General features: G+C 39.1%; 1 protein-coding gene across 1 annotated transcript; it reads right to left on the bottom strand.

Annotated features, from left to right (window-relative positions):
* Window positions 1–270: 270 nt before the first annotated feature.
* LOC138033155 (insulin receptor substrate 1-like) lies at window positions 271–21,956 on the bottom strand. Its single transcript, XM_068880919.1, has 7 exons — window positions 21,615–21,956; window positions 18,624–18,918; window positions 14,614–14,896; window positions 8,605–8,879; window positions 5,417–5,551; window positions 4,305–4,387; window positions 271–2,747 (listed from the first exon to the last, which is right to left on the bottom strand). The coding sequence occupies exons 1-7, from the start codon at window positions 21,684–21,686 to the stop codon at window positions 1,569–1,571; spliced, it is 2,322 nt and encodes a 773-aa protein (XP_068737020.1). The 5' UTR covers window positions 21,687–21,956; the 3' UTR covers window positions 271–1,568.
* Between the last annotated feature and the right edge of the window lie 544 nt (window positions 21,957–22,500).

The raw sequence follows: 22,500 nt of genomic DNA, 5'->3' as shown, positions 1-22,500 counted from the left end.
CTACTACTACTACTACTACTACTACTACTACTACTACTACTACTACTACTACTACTACTACTACTACTACTACTACTACTACTACTACTACTACTACTACTACTACTACTACTACTACTACTACTACTACTACTACTACTACTACTACTGCTAATATCAAAAACATGTGCAAAGCGTGCAGTGACATTGTTTTTTCGCTTATTCGTTCTAGTCTTGATCAACACCGTCCTTGCTAAGGTCCCAAAACATTAAAGAAACACGACAAGGTTATTTTTATTTCATTGTTTTATTGAATTTCTAGGGCGAGATATGGTTGCAAAATGCAAAAAATGAATTTTGACGTTGAGCATTTCACATTTACTAACTAAAGTCTTACTAATTTTTAAAATTAATTGATGTTTCCGTCTATTTCTAGCGATGTATTCGGTTGTACGGGGTAAAAATTTGAACTTGGATTCCATCAAGAAGACAGGAGTCACTTCAAAGTTTTTGCAAGTGATTGCGGTCAGGTTATTCCTCAATGGTTATTCCTCAACTGTCTGCTAAGTAGCCTGGCCTTTAGGTTGAAGCGAGGCTGGAATTGGCTTCATTACACAGCATCACTACTTTATGAAAAATGCATTTGTACAAACATTCACAAAATAACTTTGTAGAAGTGGAACCGACTGAAAAAAACGAGAAAATAGTTAAACATGCGAACTAATCATACTTCAATACCTAATCACGTTCTCGCCAAGTGTTAACAGCATCGGTCCCTATTGTCGTTGGCCTACAGAAAAAAAATATCGTCCCCGCCACTGGCCTGATCAAACGGCCACGGTATATGAGGATCTATCTATATTTAAAAGGCCTATCGAGTTGCGTCTTTTTCAACAATACCGTGACGCCATTTTCGAAATATCAAATATTCAGCTTGATAGTGAGGACAAAAACAATAGAAACATGCTGGAAAAAATGTGAAAAATATTTACATATCATCCACTTTCCTTTGTCTTCGTCCTCACTGCCTCACTATCAAGCTGAATTTTAATACATCGAAAAAAGGCCTATTAACCTGTTCTTAGAACTGACATTTAACATTTTGGGATGTGACATCCGTACCAGCGGTGAAGGTGTGATATGCAACATAATCCAAACAGAAAAGATAATAGGAATACAATTTGTGAGTTCTGATACTTTTCGAAACAAATCTTTAATTGCTGGTGAAAGCGACACTGAAATTCCCGGACAATTTCCGATTTATTAGAGAGATTTACCATCGTGTTTCCTTGAAACGGTAAACGTGAAACGGCAAACGGGAAACGGCAAACGTGAAACGGCAAACGGGAAACGGCAGGCTGTTGCTTGTCACACAAGCATGCAAATTCTCTAATTCTAATTTGTTTTTCTCTTTTTTCCCCCGAAAAGTTTCTCGATATCTGGAGCTAACAGACAAGAAATCAGTGAGGTAATGTCAAACGAGTTTCTTCCATTCTTGGCAAAACGCAAATTCCAGTCTTGAATGCTAAATCTCTCTATTTACTCACCATGGCAACAATAGGCGCTAGACGATCGATTGCCTTTAATGGTTAGGATGTATTTATCAGCTCTCTCGTCTCTTGTCTGGCCTGTCGGATGCCATCAGACTTCCTAAAATCCACTTCTGCGTATGCGCACTTCACAGGTGCCGATCTCGGCCCAGGATTCGTCCGGTAGCACGAGCTCAAATCAATGTCAGATGGCCGTCGACGAGAAGGCGATGCTGAAGAGCTAGTTCGGTCTCTGTTTAAGTCAAGTATAGCGTAATGCAGTTCTTCAGTTCCCTTATCTTCTTGAGTTGATGCAAGCGTTGTATTTGCCATACACTTAAAATGTTCAAGTTTGGCTGGTTCGCTCTCTCTCCTACGAGATCGAGGCGACTTCTGCCACCTTTCACTGGGCGGTGGGCACATATAGTTATTCGACTCTTGTTTCGTGCTTTCTTCTGATCGACTGGCTGTTTCACAACTGTTATTATTCCCGCTTCTTTCAACAATTCTTCCCGGAATAAAATTAATGTATTCTGGCATGTCTACTGTGCTTTTGCTCTTTGTGATACCGCTGAAATCAATGTTCACATACTCAGGACCTTGCTCTGAAAGCGCAGATTCCAAACTATGCTTCCTAAAACCTTTGACCGAAGTATTTTTGTCTTGAAATTGGACAGAGCTAATATTGACATATCTATGCATGTCTTCGTATGAAGATGACTCGACCCTGCCATCAACGCCGTTTTGCGGGCTGTGAGGATCAAGTTGATCGCCTTCTTTCAGAATCTTCTTCCGGCCAGCGATAACATTCACGTAAAGTGGTTGGTCTTGGGAATCAGTGCTCGGAGAGAACTCCTTCAAATTTGACGCCGGCACAAAATTTACATACAAGCTCGGTATGTCCTTTGGCTTCATGTCAGTATAATCTTGATTTGGATTCCGGCGAGCTACCTCCGGAGATTTCTTAAGGGAGACAAACTCGCGAATGTCGAGTTTATTCGGCAAAGCGCTCTCATTTGTCCGTCGTTGCCTAGGCGACGGTGACCTTTTGGGTTTAACACATTCACTGCGCACGCCTGAACTTTCAAAATTCCTGTGCTGTTTCTCAGCCTCTTGTCTTAATGATATCATATCCGGGTCCCCTTCCTGGGGGGTAGTCTGCGTCGTTTTTGTTCCGAGTCCTTGCATGGCTTGGAGCTTGGGAGGTTGCATGTCCATGTAAGAATCACTGGTTCGTCGCTACAAAAAAGTAATCATGAAATGAGTAGAAGGACTAGAAACAAATATTAAGAATCGTTTAGCTATCTTACTATCTTGCTCTCACTCTAGGTTGACTTAATTACCGGTTACATAGTTAATTGGGTGTCTGTTTATCAGACGATCTTTGAGCTTAAAATGTGGCAAAAGTATCACTATAGCACTGATGTTGTTAAAGGAGAATAAAGCGTACTCTATGGGATGATTTCAGTTACTGACATTGTTAACATCAACTACGAAGTTTCCCCAGAACACTTGATAGTAACTTATCATGGAAGAATTTGCTGAGTATAGTTGATGTGGGCCCTAAGCAACGACACTATAAGCGATCACATATGTATCATATATCATATATCATATATCTTTCTTTACCCTCGGATTTTAGAGTAGCTTGGTGTAGCTAATATCTCCGAGCATTTACCCTCCCAACCATGATACACCACAGAAGACAGACCACAACACCTGGAACTACATGCCCTACTCTTTGCAACAAGTGTGCGGGTTCTTTTACGTCCCACAGGATTATGAACATTGAAGGGTTATGAGACGGGACCTCCGGCTTATCGTCCTTATCCGAGAAGACTAGAGAGTCTAGCCATTTGCAGATGTAATTACAAAGGCAGCACTTTCTCCTCAGTTATTTAAAGGCCCTCAGCGTTGGTCCGGCCTGAGTTGAACTCACAACCTCCCGCGTGACAGCCCCGTGCTCAACCAACTGAGCCACCGATCACAGATTTAAGATGGCTCCGAATCTGCTGTTCCGAATTAAACTTTGCAGAAAGTTTCATCTTAGTCTTCTGATCACTTTCCAGCAATAAAAAAAAAATGAGGTTCACCGAGTTGTTTTTGAAATATTAGAAACTAAAGCCAAAATATAGGGTGTTTTTGGCCAGGCTTTCGCGTTACCAAGGTAACTCACTATGTCACAATAATGACCGCACTTTGTTCAGCAATAACTTGTGTTTCTTATGGTACCATAACATTGCTAATACAGCGTTGTAGTGCAAAACGTTTAATAAGAACGTTAATAGAAAGCTTTGAAACTGGCTTGAACCACCTTAGATGTAAGTCAACCGATGATGATCACGAAGGTCCTTATACGTAAGTGAAGTTTACAGATTACTTTTATGTGACCGGAGAAGAAAGGGAAGAAGGGTGACTGGTATTCTTTCCATTAGCTTCATGAATGCAAAATGCTCAATCAAGAGAAAATGAGGGGACAGAGAGGGAGGCTCAGGGCGTTGGCCGGGATATGTTATGTCCACGAGAGTTATTTTTAGACGCTCGTTTAAAAATAACTTTCGTGGACATGACATATCCCAAGGGCTGGACCGGGGGCCTCCCTCTCTGTCCCCTCATTTTCTCTTGGCTCAATCCTTTGCGACTTTGGTTTGCCATGATAAATTAGATTTTTCCTTAATTTAAGATGTTGAGATTAATTTATGCCAATGCAAACAGAGATTTACCTATACATGTAAAGAACGCTTAATTCTCTGTTTCTTTTTTTTGTGGTCTTCAGATTTTTCTAGAATTCCTTACCTGGTTTAAAAGCATCTTCATATAATCTTCTGTGTTGTCTGCCAGTGATGCTATCTTCCCATTTGGTCCAACGTTCACATATTCTATGAAACCGAACAAAAGTACATTCTTACATGTGCCTCAAAAGTATAGAGCACAACAACAACAAAAACAGACAATTAAAACGTAGTACAACAGAAAACAAAAACATACCCTAATGCTCCCCTGAATAAAGCGAGGGTCACTTTGTGGATACCACATTCAAGATTTCACAACTCGTCTCCCCTAACACCTTTCGACACTAGAAAGCTAAGCAGGGATGGCGTAGTGGTGAGAGCACTCGCCTGCCACCACTGTGGCCTGGGTTCGATTCCCAGAATTGGCACTCCCACGTGGGTTGAGTTTGTTAGTTCTCTACTCTGCTCCGAGATGATTTTTTTGGACACTTCAATAAAGTTCAAAGTTCACTAGCGGTGTTTTTGGTGCTTCAAAAATGGAATAATTGTGGCCACAAAAGTGTTAACAATTAGCCATAAAATGGCAAAATCAATATGTTATGGCTAAGAGTTAACCCAATCCACAAAACGTACTGAGCTGTGTCTTTTTTTATCATTGTCTTGAAATTTGGGGCTAACTTTCTGTGGGGCAAATAGGACATTTTCGAAATATCAAATATTCAGCTTGATAGTGAGGCAGTGAGGACAAAACCAATAGAAACACGTTAGAATGAATCTGAAAAATATTTGCATATTATTCACGTTCCTTTGTCTTTGTCCTCTAAACCTCTCTTTTAAGCTGAATTTTAATATGTTGAAAAAGGCATATTGTCCTGATACTGGAGAAAAATCTAAGGGTGCCAGTAAGGAGATTGAACCATCAAAACCTACATGCAGATTTATTACTTTACAACCTGGAATTCAGGGGTTTTAATATTTTTGTTTCATAAGCGTCTGACGATGGTGGAATACGAGAGTCTGCTAGTACTTAGAAAGGGGCCCTAATGCCAGCGGTAGACCTCTGACAATCGGCTTTTATTGAATCCCCTGTGAATTGGGGGGGGGGGGGTAGCTGGGACCCCTGCAGACTGGGGGGATTACAAACGGTACAGACGACTACTTCACTTGATCTCTAACCTGGTTGAGAACTCGTTGGCAGTAGAGAGGGAGAACTGATGGCAGATGGAGGACTCATCAACACCTTGTCACTATAAACTGAACTCCTGTCCTCTTGGCTTCCACATGAACTGTCCAAGCTACTCGTGCCAGAACCTGGAAAGTGAACAAGAGCATTAAAGAGTTTGAGCTGTTTACAAGCACAAACTTAAAGTGCCCCTAACCATTCACGTTTTTTTGGGGTAGATTTTCAAATCTTTCAAGAAGTCATTTTCGGAATTTTTTTTTTTTTTTTAAATATTGAATCCTAACTTTTTTACGAGCGCTAAAAGTGAAGGCAGTCGCGACTACTTTTTCACCTATCGTTCGCGTTAGTCCCCCACTGGCCAAATGTGTCAATTCATCGAGCGTGATGTAAGAAAAGGGCATCGTGCAAGCTTGAGTTGCTGGAATGTCCTTTTATTACATCACAGATGAAAAAGTGTCAAATATCAGATGCTTCTCATTGGCTCATTCTTAATGAGCCCTCAAGACAATAATTTGTCCAGCGTGGCTTATTGTGCGCAAAAATTAAAAAATTCAGCAACTTCAAGCGCTCGTAAGAAAATCAGGATGCAATATAAATAAAAAAAAATTGCAAAAATGACTTCTTGAAAGATATGAAAATCTACCAAAAGCATAACAAGTTGAAGGGTTAGGGGCACTTTAATGTTTACCATTAGGGTATTAATTTTTGCTCAGTTTATCACTTTCGCTCAGCATCCAATCATGGGACAACAGCAAATGGCAATCCAATTGTGTGGTCAACCAGCCAACAGCAAAGCTAATCAAATAAAATAACGATAAATATTAATTGCATAAAAACAGAAATTAATTATTGTGGCAAGGTACAATAATGTAGATCAGATCAAAGTGCCATGAACCTTCCACCCCTCACTTGGCAAACAGTATCAACACCCAAAAGGTTAGTTGTAGCAGGAACAATGTGATTGGCTTGCTACTCAAACCAAAAATAAAAGACTTTAGAAACAACAGGAGCAGCTGCACTACAGTACCAAAGGACAGCAAGCTTATGAAACCTGCCACAGTACCCTCCAAGAGAGTTAGTTAATGGGGCCCTTGTTCACTTCAGTTTACTGGTTTCTTCCTTTCTTCTTTCTGACTGTAGCACATTAATGACTATTGGGATTAAGGCTTAATAGATTTTACTCTGTCTACTAGACATTGAACTCATCAATTGGGGGAGGGGAGTGGGGGTTATGGAAGGGGGGGGGGGGGGGTTAGGAGTCCTCTTTGAACCATTGACTCCTAGGAGTAAGTCTCTCAAAATAAACAACTGGTCTTGTCCTCTTGCCACCGCTGTCCAGACGGTCGGCACAAACTCCAATCCTAACCTTTCTGATCAATCCATCATCGTCGGGGTAGGGTTCCTCAAAACGGGATAGCTTCCAGCAATTCCTTGGAAGACTGTCATCCCCTAACATGACGATGTTGCCCACTGGAAGATTACAATGGGGTCTGAGCCACTTCTGAAGGATCACGAGGGATTGCTGGTACATGTACACGTACCTCTTCCCCTCTCTTTGCCAAAATTCATTGGGTTGATGTTGTACACATCTTTGAATATAGGTCTGCCCCCATTAATATTCTTGGGGATGGCCGATGGCCGATGGCCAAACAACTTGTGACTTTTGTGTCAGGAGATAGTTTGGTGTGAAAGGATCAGGACTTTCTCTCCAGGCAAGATCATCAGTCATATATCAGGGGTTGGCTATTGACTATGGATTCGGCCTCAACCATAAGGGTTGCATTCTATGGTTATCTGACAGAGGGCCCAGACACAGAGGGCACCGGGTTAGAGGTCTGTCTTTAAACACGAAGACGCACTAAAAAAGGAATAGCTTCATGCTCTGCTTTTGTTCAAATTCATTAAAGCGTGACTGATTAATTCCAAGATGGTGATCAACAAACAGCATCACAGAGATGGAAGCTCGAAAATATATATTTGTTTAGTGCGAGAAAAAGGGACTTGTGATTGAAAAAGAACGACAGATAATATTATTATATGACATATTATGGACACAATGCCATAAGGGACAATTCCTTGTTGCTGGGTGGCTGAATCATTGCATCCTTCAGGGGAAGGGGCAACTCATATGTCTGTTTTCTCTTTGGTGAATTCTCTCTATGGACTTCTGAATAAACGTTCTGTCATCAAAAGAGAGAGCTTGCTGATCTCCTCTAAACATGGCCTTTCAGCTAAATGAGCCTTGGTTATTCCTTAAGAACAACTCGTCATGAAGCAGAGTAGGGTGTGGGCCATTGCAGATACTACAGTTCTTATTTCGGCAGTCTTTAGACCCCAAGCAAAACATCCATGGCAAAGCCCTCTTGTGTGAACAATCTGCATTCTTTCTTGGGGTGAGATCTTTGCTAACTCTTTGCGCACATCAAGTCTGTGGGCTCTCTTAAAGACGTCAAAAATTCGTTCCTCGTTCCCTCTTCTTTCCTTGTTCATGTGCACTTGACTCTGCCACGAGGCACTTCCTCCTTTGAAATTTATTGCTGCTCCTGCTCGCTCCTTCTATCTCTCTTTTAATCTCCTCTTCCCTTGCCAGCTTGTTGGCTATCACAGGGTTGAAGGCTATTCTTGTCTCTCTTTTCATGAAGTCGCAAAATGCTGAGAAGAGTGCCAGGGTAAAGTGCTTCATTTGCACTATTTCAACTAAAGCAGTCGCCCGCACTTTGCCCTTCGGATCCTTGGCTCAACCATCGGTCTACTTCGCCATTCCAATGATCTAACAAATACCGGGGGATTTTCACACCATTTTATGATTTTTATCTCGGTCGTCGAGGCCCTTGAAATGTGTGATCAGTTTGGCAGTGAAGGCCGAAATCAGCGAACATGGATTTTGGGTCGTTCGCTGATTCTTTCTGGTCAAACAGACTGGGAATTTCGATATCTTGCTTACGGCCTCCACTAATGCCTTGGAACCAGCTAATTTCCTTAATTCTTCTTCTTGCACTTTAAGAGCTGCCATTCATTTTATTTTAGCATTAACAAATATCAGGTCAATCCGTTTCTGCTCAGTCTCAATTGTGCGACTTACTAAATGCTCAGGCGATTTCATTCACATTTCCCTTGAACAAGTTTCAGTTATCTAACTTAAAGTATTAAAGTGCTCAACAAACAATTATTTGTCTCTTACCATCCTTCGATTTTCGGCGTGGCACAAGGTGATTCAGCAACGCCGACTTAACACTCTTAGGGCTTTCAGTTGAGCTCAAATCTCTTGTTGATCTTGAAGCGTAGGAATGATTAGGCATCACTGACAAATTAGGCTCTGTTCCACAGCGCCCACGCCCCATCGGATTGATAACGGCTGATACTGGACGTTGCCGACTCTTTGGCCTTTTTGTTTCACTTGCACACCTGCGTCGCACATTTGGAAGATCACCAGATATGGAAATATTATGCATTGAGCTGCAAAGGAATGAAAACAAGGCACAGCTGTGAATTCAACCCACAGAACAAGCTTTAAAGGGAACCTCCAATCTGCCTAATACTGTAAATGATTTTAGACCGAAAAAAAATTGTTTGCAAATCAAATTTGCTCAACAATAGATCGTTTTCACGTGACGTCACAGCGGCCAAGTTGGTGTACAAGAACAATAGACGTTCTCTCCTTTGGGAACCAAACTCTATTTTTATGCATATTCTATGCATACATTTTGTATTGTTTTGTACACCAATATGGCCGCCAAGTCACGTGAGTGAAAACCATCTAAAAAAAACAACAATATTTTCTTCCAAAAAAAGTGTTTGCATTAAAGTAAAAAAAAAAAAAAAAAAAACAATTGTAGAATCACTAAATGTCATGTGTAATGGTTGTCCTTATTGATTTCACACAACGAACTTTTGCCCGGCAACAGTGACACCTCACAATTATTCAAGATGGCGGTGCCCGAAAAATTTGAAAACCAAAACAAATATTTTGAAATTCACTTATTTCGAATGCAAATGCTTGGGGAGGCACAGTCTGCGAGCCAGCGACGCCTGTTAACTTGCACGTAAGTCTAAGCACCCCTTTCAAATAGCGCTGATAGACAGAGTTTAAGTCTAAGCACCCATTTTAAAACGGTTAGCTTTCAATGACTTCGTGGCTCGCATGTTGACTCGCACAATGGCTTGCATGTTTTCGTTCATGCCTTGCACGTCTGCCTTGCATGCCTTGCATGCCTCGCATGTTCTTGCGCATGCGTCGCTGGCTCGCATATCTGTAACAATCCAAATGCTTTAATTGGAAAAAGCCAGTGACAACAAATTTTGATTGTGAGCATTATCTTCTGTGCATGGTTTAAAGCTATTTTCTTGTTTTAGTGCAGGTTCCCTTTAAGGACGATGCCTACTTTTGTTATTGCGCATACGTTCTGCGCATCTCGAAATACTCGGATTTCCTATCGGTGATGCTTACCACTAGAGGGATATCTTTGCGCGGTTTAAAATTATGCCCAGAAAGTAGTTCTTAGTAAGTACTATTGGTATCCAAAGAGAAAATTGGGGGTGACCAGGCATTTTTCAGAGATAACTAAGCTTCAATTTGAGAAAGAACACCATACATGGCTTTGTATTTTAAAGCGTTTTATCTTTGAAAAGTGCGTGGTTACCCCCAATTTTCTTTTTCGATTTCAGTAACACTTGTTAAGATCTTCATTTCCCGCATACGTAATCATAAACAGGGGCAAAACTACCTTTGAATTAGTAGGCACTGTCCTAAAGACTATTAAAAACATTGTGTCTCTTTTCCTTAACTAACAATAGGCCACTTTGAAAAATACCATAATACTCCTTGTTTGGCCCCCCAAATTTTGCATAAGCATAGTTATTGTTTTCTCTTGGGACCATTGTAAGTCCCAAGAGAAACTGGAAACAATGCTTATGTAAAATTTGGGGCACAAACAATGAGTATTATGGTATTTTACAAAGTGGCCTATAGATAAAGCTCTAATAAACACTGTTCAAAATTCTGCCACACCATTTCCTCACTAGTTTAAAATATGCCCCAAATTAGATGCAAGTGGATTTTAATAAGCGTCACAAAGTGACCCATTGCTCAATCTCCCCAACTGCAACATTACGCGTGCCTCGGAATACACACGTGACATCCCAAAGTGTCCCCCAAACGAGCGTGCTGGGGTCTCGACCAACTGAGAGCCCATGAGCCATGCGAATCTCGCATTTAAGTCCATGCACCGATTTGATTTCAAATAGCGCTGATAAACAGTATTTTACGTCTAACCACCCAGTTTAAAACGATTAGCTTTCAATGACAATTTACTGTGCGACTCCCATATTGACTTGCATGGGTCGCCATGTTGCCTTGCATGGCCAGGGTGAGACGAAAATGAAAAGATGAGGTTGCCCTTCGGGCAAGCTGTTACTTGAGGTTACTAGCCCGAAGGTCTGAGGAGCTAGCCCGAAATTAAATTGTTTATAAAGAATAATCAGATTTATTTAATTATGCAAAATACAAGTAATGATACCATGCATAGATATAAACTAATTCTTCGTAGTATTTTCAATTGATTCTTGAATGTGATTTTCGTTTTAACTTCAACCTCATAGTTCATAGTTTGCCTAGTGTAATATAAAATATATTAACTAAAACAGTTGAACAGTGAGCTATAGGAAATATTTCAGTTCCTTGTTTGTACTGCTAACATGAACGAGGTTCTCGCAATGAACAACATCAACAAATTTGCTGAAAGTTTGGGAATGCCTCTAGTCAATTTGAATATCTACAGAATGCAATTTGGATATAATCAACGCAGTGAACGCACATGTATGAAAATTGTTTCGCTTTATAAGACCAGAAAATTTTTATAAATCGCAAATGATTGTTTCAGAGTAACATTTTATTCAAACATGGGCGAAATAGTAAAGGAAAAATAACCTCTGGATTCAAATGGGTTCGTTCCTTCAATGTTTACATCTGCAGTTCCCCCGTTGACGGTTGAGGGTTTTGGGTTACTTTCAAGAAGGTAAAACAATGACCTGCAACGAGTGACCTGTGGAATGTGACCTGTTTTTTAGACCCGCCGATTTTCAGTCAAAAATATTATAAATTTACGGAAATCACAACACAGTTATTTTGGTGAATGTCATGAACGTTGCGATCGGTCAATTAAACTACCACTGTAATCATGTGTAATCTGAAGTCTGTTGACATTCTCTTCAAAGCTTGTCAAGCTGACAAACTCCTCCAGAAGTGAGAAAACATGTTTTAAATTACTGGAGTTGCGTGTTTTTGTTTTCATGTTTTTTATCGGATGATAACGGCACCAGGTCTGCTAGCTTTTCTTCAAGCGAGTTTTTTCTTGTTTTTTAATCTAACACGAAGTGGGCCTTAATTTTTTGTTATAACAATGAATTGGCAGTTTTAAAATAGAAACAAGAATCCGGATTTGGATTTTCCCAACGAAACGCACCTAAATTTCCGAGAAAATCCACTGCACCGTGACTTGGGTGGAATTTAATTAGACTGATTGTCTCGCACTGCACGCTGTCAGTCGGCAAATTATATTTCGGTTGCTTATGTAATAAGCAGAAAAAGTCATGACGTTATTTACAGACGCAACTAAAATGCGGCGCAAAACGTTGTCACGCTACGTTAATTTGGCCTCATAACGTCATCATCTTCTCTCAGGAGCTTTCTGCTACACACTTTTTGGTATAAAAGCTCAATTTATCATCAGAAAAGAGGAACCAACGGTGCTTGCCCGTCGGGCAAGCTACGATAAGAAAGTGCTAGCCCGACAAGTCATTCCACTAGCCCCGGGCTATCGGACAGCACTTTCGTCGCGCCCTGATGGCTCGAACATTGTTCACACTCAATGCTGTTTCTCAATTAGGGATGAACATCTGCATTTTAATTCATTTACTGTACTTATAACAAACCTTTACCCTGATCTTATTGTAAGTTGAAAATACTGTACATGTAGGTACATGTTCAATGTAGCAAAGGCTCAGACTTAACTGTAAACAGACACTTGTTGGATGTCCAAAATTGGCGCGTGAATCTAATCACACGACTTTGTACATGAAGCTGCTTTTTTGGACAATGTCTGTAGGGACCCCCGTCCCCTCATATCCCCTCCCCTCCCCAAAGGGTGCACTATTCTCGGTTAAAATCATCTAGCATCAGCCAAGAAGGATAACTATTCAGGACACAAATGAATGAAGGGGGTAGTTTCTAAAGAAACTGTGGTGCGTCGGTGGGGAAGTACATGAAGTATACAAAAATTTGGTTTTATCAACGGAGTTGATAATGTAAATTGGCCACCACACAGAGATTCTAAAAGCTCTGACGAAGGGCTAACGCCCGAAACGTCAGCTTTTTTACATTATCAACTCCATTGATAAAACTAAATTTTTGTATTCAGGACACAAAGTGGAAATAGACCATTTTCAAATTCTCACAGCTGGACTGGATCTACCATGAATTGGAGGCTAATGCAGGCAAATTAATCTGCATTTGAAAAGATTTGCCCGCATTAGCCTCAATTTCATGCTAAATCCAGTTCAGCTGTAGAATTCGAAAATGGTTTATGGTCTGAGGGTACATACACGTACATACATGAGCTGCCAGCTAAGAGTCAGTCTGCATAGTGAAAAACTGTGACCGAGGTCTTGAAAATGCTGCCTGAGGGCACTATTATAGTTACATGTAATTGCCCTAACCCTAACCTGAGGGTTGCTTTTTCAAGACCAGCTTTTCGCTATATGGACCGACCCTTAGCTGGTAAATAACTTATTTATTTTTTTCCACTCTTAATCCCTTCCTCTCTGAAATCACTTCTTTAATTGTTGACTTGCACTGTGCTTGATAGCAAATGTCATATTAAAGCGACTCACACACTGAACATTTCAAAGAGAAATATTTTCATTTGAATTCTGTTTCCAAACCTCGTCTCATAAAAAGTAACTTCTGTGTCAAAAAATGGAAATTTAAGGTCATTAGCCCACGCAACCAAGGCTAGGATTCTGCCCGCCGTGAGTGGGCCGGATGAGAATAATTTAATTCTCCCTGCTCCCGGAACCAATCAGATTTCAGGATTTGTTGAATACCACCTGCTCACACACTGACAAAAAAATAAATACATTCATTGAACACATCCCCATATGCATCTGGGGCTTTTCAGTGATCAAGTAACAAAATATTACAATGAAAGTTAAATTATTATATACTGTAGATAAAACTTATTCCCAAAAAGCATACAATTATATACAATTAAATTACACTGAAATACAATGTATTAAACTAATTACACACAATATAGCTCATCATTATACAAAACAAATTATTTAACATTAAGAATTCTATATTATTGACATAAAAACTCATTCAGAAGTTAAGTGTCTTAAGTCTAAAAATGACGGGATTCTTGCATGACTTCAGGCTTGGATAGAGCAGGATTTTCCATTTCCCAGCTATGAGAGCAGTCTCAATTATAATGCTGGTCGGAAATAGTGAAAGCTCCTGGATGTCTAAAGGCACCCAAAATCCACTTACACATGTCATGTAGCAATGAGCTTATTAATGGAGACATAGTTTTTGAGTGAATCTACCTGTTGTTAATGGGGACATAGTTTTTGAGTGAATCTAGCTGTTGTTAACCCTTTCACCCACGTGGGGTTCCCCATTGACAAGTAAAATCGTCTCGCGTTAGACAGAGTAAAATCTATAAGTGGCACAGGAGTGAAAGGGTTAAGGTCAGCAACTTGGCACATGAAGACAGGACGTTTTTAACTTTTGCAAATCTTGCTAACATCTTTTAACTTGCAAGTAACCCCAGAGGACGCAAACAACCGCATTTTATGGAGAAGGGAAATGGCCATGCAACATCAGACTTGCGGTTCAGTGGATAACTGACGTCACAAAGGATAGTGAGTGTGTGTGTGTGTGTATGTGTGAAGTACGTACTACAGTGCATATGCATGACTTAATTGTATCCATTAGGATCCCTCGCAAGATCTTCATAAGAGCCTTTAAAGCTTTTAGAAGACCTTTATGTATGTCTTTGAAGATTTCAAATGAGATCTCGAAGGTCTTTGAACTCAGAAGATAATTTTGTATCCTAGCTTCCAAAAGGCTCAGAATGAAATACATGAAAGCTCCCAGGGCAGTTCTGATTTCATTACACAAAACAGCACTCACCTTAAGATAGTCTCATGCATGTTCTGTGCAATTATCTGATCTTCAACTTGAATCCATAATTCTCCAGCTCCTGTTGCTGCACTTCGACCAAGTTCCATAAAGAAAAAACAGTCTGCCTGACCAGTGCGTCTGATGCTGACAAGTAAAACTTCCATTACCAAATCTCTGGTGTCTTTTGTGACCAGTGATAACGTACGATTTGACAATTGCAAGTCGTAGTGGCCCACCAAATTCTTACTTGTTCCCAGGCCCCTGGGTTTGATTGTGACAGGCCAAGTGGACACTAAGACAAAAAGAAAGATAAGACACAATTAACCCTTTGACGTCCAAACCGGCTGAAACCGGCCAGACTTAGTATTTTACTCTGTCTAATGCCAGACGATTTTACTCGTCAATGGGGATCCCCTGGGAGTCAATGGGTTAAAGGCCTTCAAGAAATGCAATACGAAAAATGTTTGAATGTAGATTTTGTGTTTTTTTTTTGTGTGAATTTATAAGTCAACAAAAAGTAAAGAACTGCTTAGCTTTAATAATAGTGTCCAAATAAACAAACTATATAAATTATAACTGGGCTTCTGATAGGATGTGGAAAAAAGTGAAAGATAATGCGGAAATTTTTGGCCATATATATATTCTGCATAAATATGCGTTGATTATGCAGAAATTACACCGGATTATGCGGAAATTTAAATAATTATAAATTAATAATTAGGCCCGTCCAATGTACAGTATGGTATTTACATGCTTGTAACATGTATGGTAAATCAGGACTCGAAATTGTGACCTTTCCCTTATAGTTTGCAATTAAAATACCTTGGAGGAGTCGCCAATTTGCGACCAGCTTTTATCGTTTAAATAAAAGGGTTAGCAGTTGGCATTTTGCTGCAACCTTTCCTAAAGTAAGTAAAACGATGAAAAATCATTTCCTTTCTCGTCATGAATTTTGTTTCACCTTGGTGATAAAGAGCAAAATTGTAATGTGGTTGGACCGTGATCCATTTCCTGGATCAATCACCATTTTCAGTAGTTTCTTACACATATATATAATATTGCGGGCTCCTATCACAAAACTTGTGTACAGGCTCATTGCCGAAAAATGTATGGAAACTGCTCACGAAGTTTAACCTTAGGAACAAAATGGCATGTTTTCCTCAATGTCCAGGAAAATAGGTGTTTCAAAATAGTCAATCTCTTTGGCATTTACATGTACGGTATGTTTGTAAGAATGTTTGTAAGAATGATGGTAAGCAGCTGCAATTACCACTAATATCAGGCATTTCTTCAGTTTTATGCGGAAAATATCATAATTATGTGGAGGATGCGGATTTTAGTGAATTATGAAGATCTGCATTGCCGCATCCTGTCAGATGCCCTGATATAACATTGTATTCAAGGAATCCTAGTGACAGGCAGAACATTGTTCTTCACTGGATATCAGGGATGTCCCTAACAGTCTCACTAGCTCATGAAAAGCGTACATGTATTTATCGCCAGTTGAAATTTCATCAGAGTAGAAAGATCTGGTCTGATTTCGAAGACGTACAGTCCAAAAGAGCCAGCTGGGCTTGTTAAAAGATACTAATGAACCTGCTCAGTTTTTTCTTAGCTACATCCCTGTGCATATATGTGTACACAGAAAATAACAAAAGTAACTATAGATGATAAATGTGAGATCCAGAAAAAAATGCTTTGCCTCTCAGTCAGTTCTTGTGCTACAGTAACCTTGAAAAATCATCATTATACACATACTGTTCATAGTACAGTAGTTAATTGTATTTACCACTATCATTATTATTATTATAACTATTATTATTGTTATTATTAGTGTTATTATCATCACAGGGATGGCGCTAGGATTTTTCAATCTGGGTCCTGGGACCCGCATGTTCGGCCAAATTGGGGTCCCAAGCATTTTTGGGGGGTCCCAAAATCTTGGTGACCCTCTGCGAGAAAAAGAGTATGTTTTAAATTATGAGAAAAAGAGAGTAACCAACTTGGAATTAATATTGACGCATATGCATAGGACCGGCCGACAAAGGCTTTTTCTAGAGCCGTTACATTCATTCCTGGACAAGACCTCTGTTAATGAAAGAGCACCCTTTCCAAAGGTTTACGCATCACTGGTTTCCTCCCTTAGGAGCAACGAACAGTGACGTCTTTTGCTATATATTTGCATTCAGTGACTTGCAGAGTACATTCCTCTGAAGAAGACCGCAGAAGGCGGTCAAAAATTTAGTTTTAACCTTTTTAGATGTTTTAAACCCCATTTCTTAGAACTTCAATTATGATCACAGATCGCTCCAACAGTTTTACAAACAGCAGAATATACTGACAAATCAAAGCAAGTTGTGTGAGTTATTTAAGTCAGTGCCTTGCATCCTGGGATGCATTAAAATTTCAATGATGCATTTTTTGGATTTTATTTGCGTGAAAATGCATGATTTCTGCGTTAACGCGATCCCTGCATCATCATCATACATATAATTGTTATCATCCTCACTGATACATATTGTATCATTAATTTTTAGTTAATTCCTTCAAAGGCATTTAAAAGCTGACAATCTAATCAAGGCAAGGGAAATTTTCACCTGAGGCTGACAATGTGATACAATTACAGTGTACAACTGTGTAACATACATACAAGGTTCTTTTAAAACAGTTTCTGAAAGCATTTCATTTCATTTCAGTATTGTGCACACTTATATACATACGGACAAAGACCGTGGAGAGCCAATAATAGGACACGAAGTCATTACAAAGGGCGATCGCCGAGGTTCAGCAAGGGCGTAGCTAGAGGGGGGTCCTGGTGTGCCTGTGACCCCCTCTTTGCAAGCCTGTTTTTAGGCAGATGGCGAAAATGTGTGAACCCCCCTTCAAAAAATCCTGGCTATGCCACTGTTCAGTACCGCTCAGTGTACAACAGAGAGTACTGGCTATACAGACATGCCCTGCTCTTTCAAGCTATTTTACATGTACATGTACATCCCACAGGGTAATATGAACATTCAAGGTTTGTGAGACAGGGCCTGCCATTTATCCGAGAAGACTACAGAGTCTAATCATTTGCAGATGTCGTCACTTTAAGGCAGCACTTCCTCCTCAGTTATTTATAATAAAGACCCTGAGTGTTGGTGCGGTTGGAGATTTGATCCCATGACTTCCCGCACAGTATTCTGATTCTCAACCAAACTGAGCCATTTACCCAAAGCTATCAAAAATTGACTTTTATATTAGGACACTTTCCATTAGACAAAACTGACAGGCCAGACCGGGCATTTGGAAGGAGGAACTCTACAATGCCTTTAATTAAATTAATACAAATGTACACTTCGAGGATGATAAATTATATACTCCTCCAGAAGAATAAGAGGGATTATCATGCATTCGCCAAGTGTTCCTCCAAATTGTCTGGCCAGCCAGTTCTGACAAAAGGAAAGTGCCCTAATCTTGACAATAGACCTTTTTGGCTTGTACAGTACGTTTTGTTTTCCCATTTCAGAACATGTGACGGTACTACAGAAAACAGTTTCTTTCAAATGTCATCTTCTGCATGTGGGGTGCAGGGATGATGCAGTGGTGAGAGCACTCGCTTCCCACCAAAGTGTTCTGGGTGCGATTCCCAGACTCTGTCATATGTGGGTTAAGTTTGTTGGTTCTCTACCCTGTGCAGTGAGGTTTTCTCTGGGTACCCTTGTTTTTCCCTCTCCTCAATACCCAACATTTAAATTCTTCATTTGTGTTAATTGTTAATTTCAGTTTACAGTGTTCCCAAGTAGTGCTCCAGTGCCAGAACAACTAGACACTTACAATGTGAATAAAGTTCCTTCCTTCCATCCTTCCATATGTACGCAATTAGCTTAGTGAAAATACAAATTATGGAAAATTCCCTGGACAAGATAACATGGTCTGAACTGGGAAAACAAATACAAGCTAAAATGGTCTAAATGGGAAATAAACTTTTGAAAGAATTTCAAGTTAATTCAAAATAATTACATCTAAAAATCTTCTACCTGATGTAGCTAGGATTTCTTCTTTTCTCTGCTCAATCTGTAAGCTCTTAATCCAAGAATTAAGCTCATCTTCAGAATTAGCGATGAGTCCAAAAGCGTCTTCACGTGTGTATAAAACAAACACAGATCTCTTCTTTGTGTCTTCTTTCTTTACTATGTTGAAACAAGTGTCAAGATATATGACACGTTTGGGTGGATTTTTGTGACGAAATTTCTTTTGGCTTTCATAGTACTCCAGTCGTGATTTGCCTTTTCTTGGCGAAGAGCGAAGGACAAAGTATCTTTTCTTTAGAGTCTGCAGACAAAAGAGAAATAAACAATGTTAATTAATACATGTACATTTTGCACATTTTATTTGAAAGTATATTGCTCAAAGATAAGTTGAAACTCACTTGCAAGTTCAGAAGCTCTAACATGTAGTTTACAACTCAGGACGTGTAACCTGTGTAGTGTAATACTGTATACATGTCTATTTGAAAAAGTACTCGGTACTCAGTACTCGATCAGTACGACAAATTACTAGCCGAAACAATGCATGACGCAAGTAATGACCTTGTTCCGTCAAATTTGAAGGACCTGTTTGTTCCTACTGCGAAAATCCATTCTTACAATACACGAGCCTCGACCTCTAAGAATTTCTATATCCAGAAATCTAATACTGAAATTAAGAGGAAGTCCTTTTCAAGAATTGGTGCAAAACTGTGTAATGAGATACCAACTAAGTTAAGGGCTGAATCCCTAAAGCTACTTTTAAAAAGAAAATAAAAATGATTTGGTTAAATACATTGGAAAATGAAGATTCTTATAAATAAAGATTTAGAATCCATCATATCAAAAGTTAACTTTTACTCTTCATAGCTGTACATCCTTATTTTCCAATCCTGTTTTGTCCCAGATTCTTCGCATTTGCTATGTAGCCTAAATGAACCAGTGGAATACGAGTTTCTCTTCTTAATAAGTAGTTCTTCTTTTGCCTTTTCTGTAATACGTTTCTTTTTCCTTTAAACAAAGGTTAGCAGATTTCATTTACATGTATTTTTATTTTTCCTGGCCCGCCTCGATTAGCTTTCCCTACCTGAGGTGCCAGGTCTGTTATTACTGTATTATGTGCAAAAATGCAATAAAGTTGTCTTGTCTTGTCTTGTCTTGTCTAGTATGCTATTCTCAGATTGTCAGAGGTTTATTTATTCAGAGATAAGCGGTGTTGATTGCCAATCCAAGACATGACTCAAGGCATCAGGAAAAAGGAGCACCTTGATTATGCAATCTTAATTTTCCAAATTTATTGATTGAATTTTTTTCAATGGCCAGCAAAGAACAAAGTAACGTAAAGAATATCCCTTTGATGTCAAGAATCTATTATATTAAAGTTTGATGCACGCTCTGATTGGTTAAAACAGCGTGCTTTATGGAAGTACACTGAACAGATGCCGGCCTCACTCACAGGATTTGGAAAATACATGTAGAGTTTTCTAAAAATGTTAGCCAAATGTGTGAGGACACTAAGAAATTCTTTATTACAAAACAAAATAAAGAAGGCTACTCGCTCACCTGTATCTATTATGTGGTATTCAACACTTAGAAAGTAGATAGAGCACTCAAGAACTAGGAAAACACTCAACAACTATGTGTTGTGTTTCCCCCACACGTCTTTTGTGCTGATATCGGTTTCCCGCATACTTTATAACAGAAAAGGTCACAGGCTTTCTTACTTCATGATAGACTCTTCTCCAAAATGGTGACCAAAAATTCAAATAAGTTAAAATTGAAAAATAAAAAAATTTACAGACGTTTGTATGATTGTGGGAGTTACCCCATATCCCCAATCATACAAACGTCAGTAAATTTGTCAAATTTCAGCTTGCATTTTCTCAGCTGATCATGGCTGATATAACACCTAATACTCTGAAACTTTGCAGGTTTACTGAATGAAGTAAATGTGCTCTTTCTATTTCTGGTATCAGTTTTTCATTCAGTTCAATTTCAATTAACTCATTCAAATCTGTTGCCGTCATTTTGGAGACAGGTCTATTTGAATTTCAAGTAGAGTAAATGAAATGGATCACTTACGAATCAACAAGAAAGCATTACTTATTGTGATTTTTGAAAAAAAATCTTTCTTGTACAAATTACATGTAAGGTTGTGTTGAGTATCCTTTTTGGTAATTGGAAACATCCGCATTCACTGATGTCAGAGACGGCATTTATTATGGCACTGTCTGATCAATATTCGACTCACTTCGACAAAACAATAAAGCGAATTTTATGGACAATAAAAAAAATTATTTTCCACATAATCAGTCAAATTAAAGCGCTCAAGTACGTAATTTCACAGTCTGAAATTAAGAGCATTGATTTCCAGTTGGATGTTACAAAAAAGCACAGGGGTTTAATAACAAACTGAAGAAGTGTATTTTCAAAACACTCGATTGAGTTAAAAGAGATTTCAGCTGAGCAGTCAAGGAGAAAATTGACGACAAAGATCTGATAACCCTTGAATGGCTTTATGCATTTGCTACACGGGTGCTCATTTATTAAGATCGAGAGCTATAGATAAAATGGTTGCTCTTTACAAAACAATCATTATCAAAATTCTGACAGGCTTCAAAGAGGGCGGCCATTAACGAAAGTGATGCTGTAAAAGAGCAAATTAATAACGACAAACAATAAACTACCACTCAGAATAATAAAAGCCACCAAAAAAAAAAGTAATGTATACCAGCGGCATGCTAGTACGTAAGCTTAATTATTTTAAACAAGTTCAATACGGCGTGAAAAATTCTTTGAGAGAAAAAAAAATAAGATTGGAAAACAGAAAATTTGTAAATAATCTTAAAGCTGATCGAAGCGGTTTAGATGTGAGCAAAAATATTAATATTAACTTTACTAGAGGGCAATATTAAGCTTACTTGTCGAAGCAATTTACATTAGCGACGGATTCAACGAAAGAATACAACCGGCCTTTTGTGGCAGATTTTACAACTATTTTACCTTAAGCCTCTTCAGATGTCCTTCTTTGACAATTTCTCCATCATTCATGATCTTTAGTGGCTTGAGAACCATAGAAAAGCGGCAGAGCAGATATCCCAAATAAAGCTTCAGTATGAGAAAAGCCCGATTGTCGAGCAAGCCGTACCGTCTGAGTTTGTTGTAAAAGCAAACGCCTTTTGACGGTCAGATTTCACCAAAACGGTTCACTAGTTTGATTTACCCACATGGATCCTCGAAATATTGGAAGTTTTAATCCTTTTCGACGGCTTTTCAAGCTGTAAATCCGCACCACAGTACAGCTCACGATAAACGTTTTAACCTTTAACTCGATTTAACCACAGTACTTGTTGTTTCGGTGCCAGTCTCCGGAATACACGCCGCACGCGAAAACATTTCGGGATCACGCGAGATAACGTCGTGCGCGTTTCGAAGACAAAAGGTGTTTTTTCGATCAACAAAGACCGATAACTAAAAGATTTCCGTTTTTTTGTTATTCTACAGTAATCTTCTGGAGACTTCTCTCAGTTTGGTATTCATGAAAGACAAAATTTTCTGTTAATCCCGCGGAAATTGGTTTGAAGGACTAATTCACTCAAAGCGACAATTAGCCAGACGGATGCAATATCGATCCCTTTGTCTTTGTTTTTCAGTTTACCGAGTTCTTTGTCTTTTTAACTTAGCGTTAACTACAAAGACTCCGTTTAGAAATCATTTATTTGTTTCTAGAAAATTTTGATAAAATAAGTACGCACTTGTTTTATATTTTTCTAGAAAGTACTTTTCGCAGATTTAATCGATATTCCCTTGACACTGTCTAATTGAATTATCGATGGTCTATACAACTCGAGTAAAATAATTTTACTAATGAAAGAACACACTGAAGGAC

This window comes from Montipora capricornis, chromosome 14, assembly GCF_036669925.1.
Source record: "Montipora capricornis isolate CH-2021 chromosome 14, ASM3666992v2, whole genome shotgun sequence".
Taxonomy (NCBI): Eukaryota; Metazoa; Cnidaria; class Anthozoa; order Scleractinia; family Acroporidae; genus Montipora; species Montipora capricornis.
The sequence above is the reverse complement of the archived record's forward strand: the minus strand, read 5'-3'. Positions and strand labels throughout refer to the sequence as shown.

What these genes read in the sequence shown, in the direction of transcription:
- LOC138033155 (XM_068880919.1), bottom strand. Translation starts at nt 21,686, where the DNA reads ATGGTTCTCAAGCCACTAAAGATCATGAATGATGGAGAAATTGTCAAA. An exon ending in GCCAACGAGTTCTCAACCAG is followed by an intron (nt 4,388 to 5,416) that starts GTTAGAGATCAA and finishes TCGGTTTCATAG; the next exon opens with AATATGTGAACGTTGGACCA. An exon ending in TGAAGATGCTTTTAAACCAG is followed by an intron (nt 2,748 to 4,304) that starts GTAAGGAATTCT and finishes ACTTTTTTGTAG; the next exon opens with CGACGAACCAGTGATTCTTA.